The 2,440-nt window shown below is 44.7% G+C and overlaps 1 protein-coding gene across 1 annotated transcript; it reads right to left on the minus strand.

The window, feature by feature from the left end:
- Positions 1-1,084: 1,084 nt before the first annotated feature.
- On the minus strand, positions 1,085-2,217 carry LOC122044351. The gene has a single exon (XM_042604851.1). The coding sequence runs from the start codon at positions 2,107-2,109 to the stop codon at positions 1,450-1,452; it is 660 nt and encodes a 219-aa protein (XP_042460785.1). The 5' UTR covers positions 2,110-2,217; the 3' UTR covers positions 1,085-1,449.
- Between the last annotated feature and the right edge of the window lie 223 nt (positions 2,218-2,440).

Consider the following 2,440-nt stretch of genomic DNA (forward strand, 5'->3'; position numbering starts at 1 on the left):
AGTCCTGAACCGTCAAATCATGATCGGATCTAATACATCACTGAATATTTCATTTCACCCCTATAATTTATCTGTATTTTAAATTATTCCATATAATTTAAAAACTAGTTTTTTAAAAACAAAAAAAAAATAGTGATCAAATTGAAAATCCAAGTAGGATTAGACTAACCCAACAAATAGCTATCATCGTATTCATATGCAAGAACTTGGCTCCTTGCACAACCATCGAACCAGTGAAGATTAAATTCCACCGATTTCTATCTATTCGCACCGATATCATGTGCAAGTCCCCCTCGCACACAAGCTCCCTTCGAAGTTTTGTCTCCAGGACCATAAGGTAAAGAGCTCCGGATGGTTGCAATGATGAAGCCACCGTGCTGGCGAGTAAAGAGGCATCAATAAAGCAAGAAGTGGAGTTCTTGCCCCACTCTTCAATTGTTTCACAAAGAAAGAGTGGAAAATTGTAGGCCCTTTCACTTTAACTTCTTCCTCCCCTCTTTTGCCACAGAACAAAGGCCATGTTTCATCATTAACTCAACCTTGCACTATCTCTGGATCTTTGTCCAATGCTTGCCTTCCTATCTAGCGACCATGTTTTCGAGCACGGACCCGACTAAACCCATCGACTAGTTGGTGCGTTTTCGCGGTTAAATATATCAATTGAACCAGTCCAAAGAAAGCAACAAAAGGTAGAAAGGACTTAACTGTGTTTCCTACTAAGAAGGATCCTGTTCTTCCTTGGAATTCAGTTCCCACTACAATCTACTTTTAGTGAAACAAACCTTTGGCTTCTTGAGCTTTAGCATCTAACAGAACTAGGGATATAAATGAATCAAATCGTTCGATTTTTCGAATTCGTTTAATGAGACTCGTTAAGATAAATAAATCAAACTCAAATTTTACAATAGTCGAACGAGACTGATCTTATATCACTGAAGTAAACCTAAGCTCTGCTTTTGTCTATTTGCTTCACTAGTTTGACAGTTTTATACAGCTACAAAAAGCAAATTTTGTAGTTTTCTTTCAACTTGAGAAAAATAATATAAGAAATGAGATCTGAGTCTCAAACTGCTCAACAATTAAATTGACAAGTCCTATAACAAATAATAAATTAAATAGAAAAGGGAAACAGATCTTTACAGAAGTAAGAACAACGATCTCTGGAATTTACAACTCGAAGAGCAAAGGAAGATCTCTTTAAGAACAATCACATAGACAACAAATGAAGGATCTCTTGTTCATCCAAGAGTTCGAAGGCAGCAAACAAAAAACAAAGAAGCAATCTTTAGTCTTTACCCAAAGAGAAAAACGCAAATCTGATCTTGGATCACGATCTCAGTGCGCCACCGCCGCCGGATTTTGGGATCGAGGTAGCGATTGAAGAATTGATAGAGAGCAGAGAAAAAAGGAACGAGTTTTAGCAAAAAAATCTCATCTTGGATCTCGATCTCAGTGGGCCACCGCCGCCGGATTCTGGAAGGTGATGCTCCGCTGGCTGGGGAGGGCGAGCATGGCGGTGTGGTCCAAGAAGTCGTTGAGAGCGACGACGGCCTCGAGGATTCTCCGGAGGTCGTCTGCGCAGGCGAACCCGGCGGCGCCGAGGCGGCGCACGGCGTATACGTAGAAGGTGAGGGAGCCCTTCCGGAACTTGAACCGCGACATCTCGCATCCGGCGAGGCCGCGGATGAGTCGCCGGTTGACGTCGCCGAGCGGCAGGACGCGCGGCCACTGCGGGTCCACCGCCGCCCGCATCGCCTCGCTCTCGAACACGAAGATGATCACCTTCGACTTCTTGGTGCCGAGGCCGAGCGTCAGCGTGCGCCACGCGTGCTGCGCCAGGATGGTGAAGTTGGTCGGCAAAAAGGCAGCCGTCGACGGGAACGGCAGCCCCGGCCACTGCGCCAGGCACGACGGCGGGATGTCCAGCAACCGCAGCAGCTCCAGCGGCGCGGCCTGCCGCACTGTGAACGACTTCACAACGAACTGCCCGCCGAACCGGAGGCCCTTCACGTCGGCGCTGGGCTTGAAGTGGCCGTCCCCGCTCTTCGGCTTCTTCTTCTGCTCCTCCCTGTGTTTGTGCTTCTTCTTGATCTCCTCGGCGGCGGCCATGGGAGGGAGGTGGTTAATTTGGTGGCGGAATGGAAAAAGGTAGGTTTTTTAGGTGGCAGAGGAGGAAACTGGAAAGTAGAAGCATCCACTTTCTCGATGTTTTCTTTTGACTGTTACTTTTTCGGATTGGAGATGGAAGAAATCAGAGCAGATGAGAAAAATAAATAAAAAATAAAAATAAAATAAAAAAGATGTTCTTTGCTTTTTCTCACTCTTTTTCTTTTCTTTTTCTTTTTTTTTCTCCGAATCATGTTTTATGAGCATTTTTCTTTCCCTTTATTTCGAGGGCTTGCATTGACGCCTAATTTTATTATTATTATTATTATTATTA

This window comes from Zingiber officinale, chromosome 2A, assembly GCF_018446385.1.
Source record: "Zingiber officinale cultivar Zhangliang chromosome 2A, Zo_v1.1, whole genome shotgun sequence".
Lineage (NCBI taxonomy): Eukaryota > Viridiplantae > Streptophyta > Magnoliopsida > Zingiberales > Zingiberaceae > Zingiber > Zingiber officinale.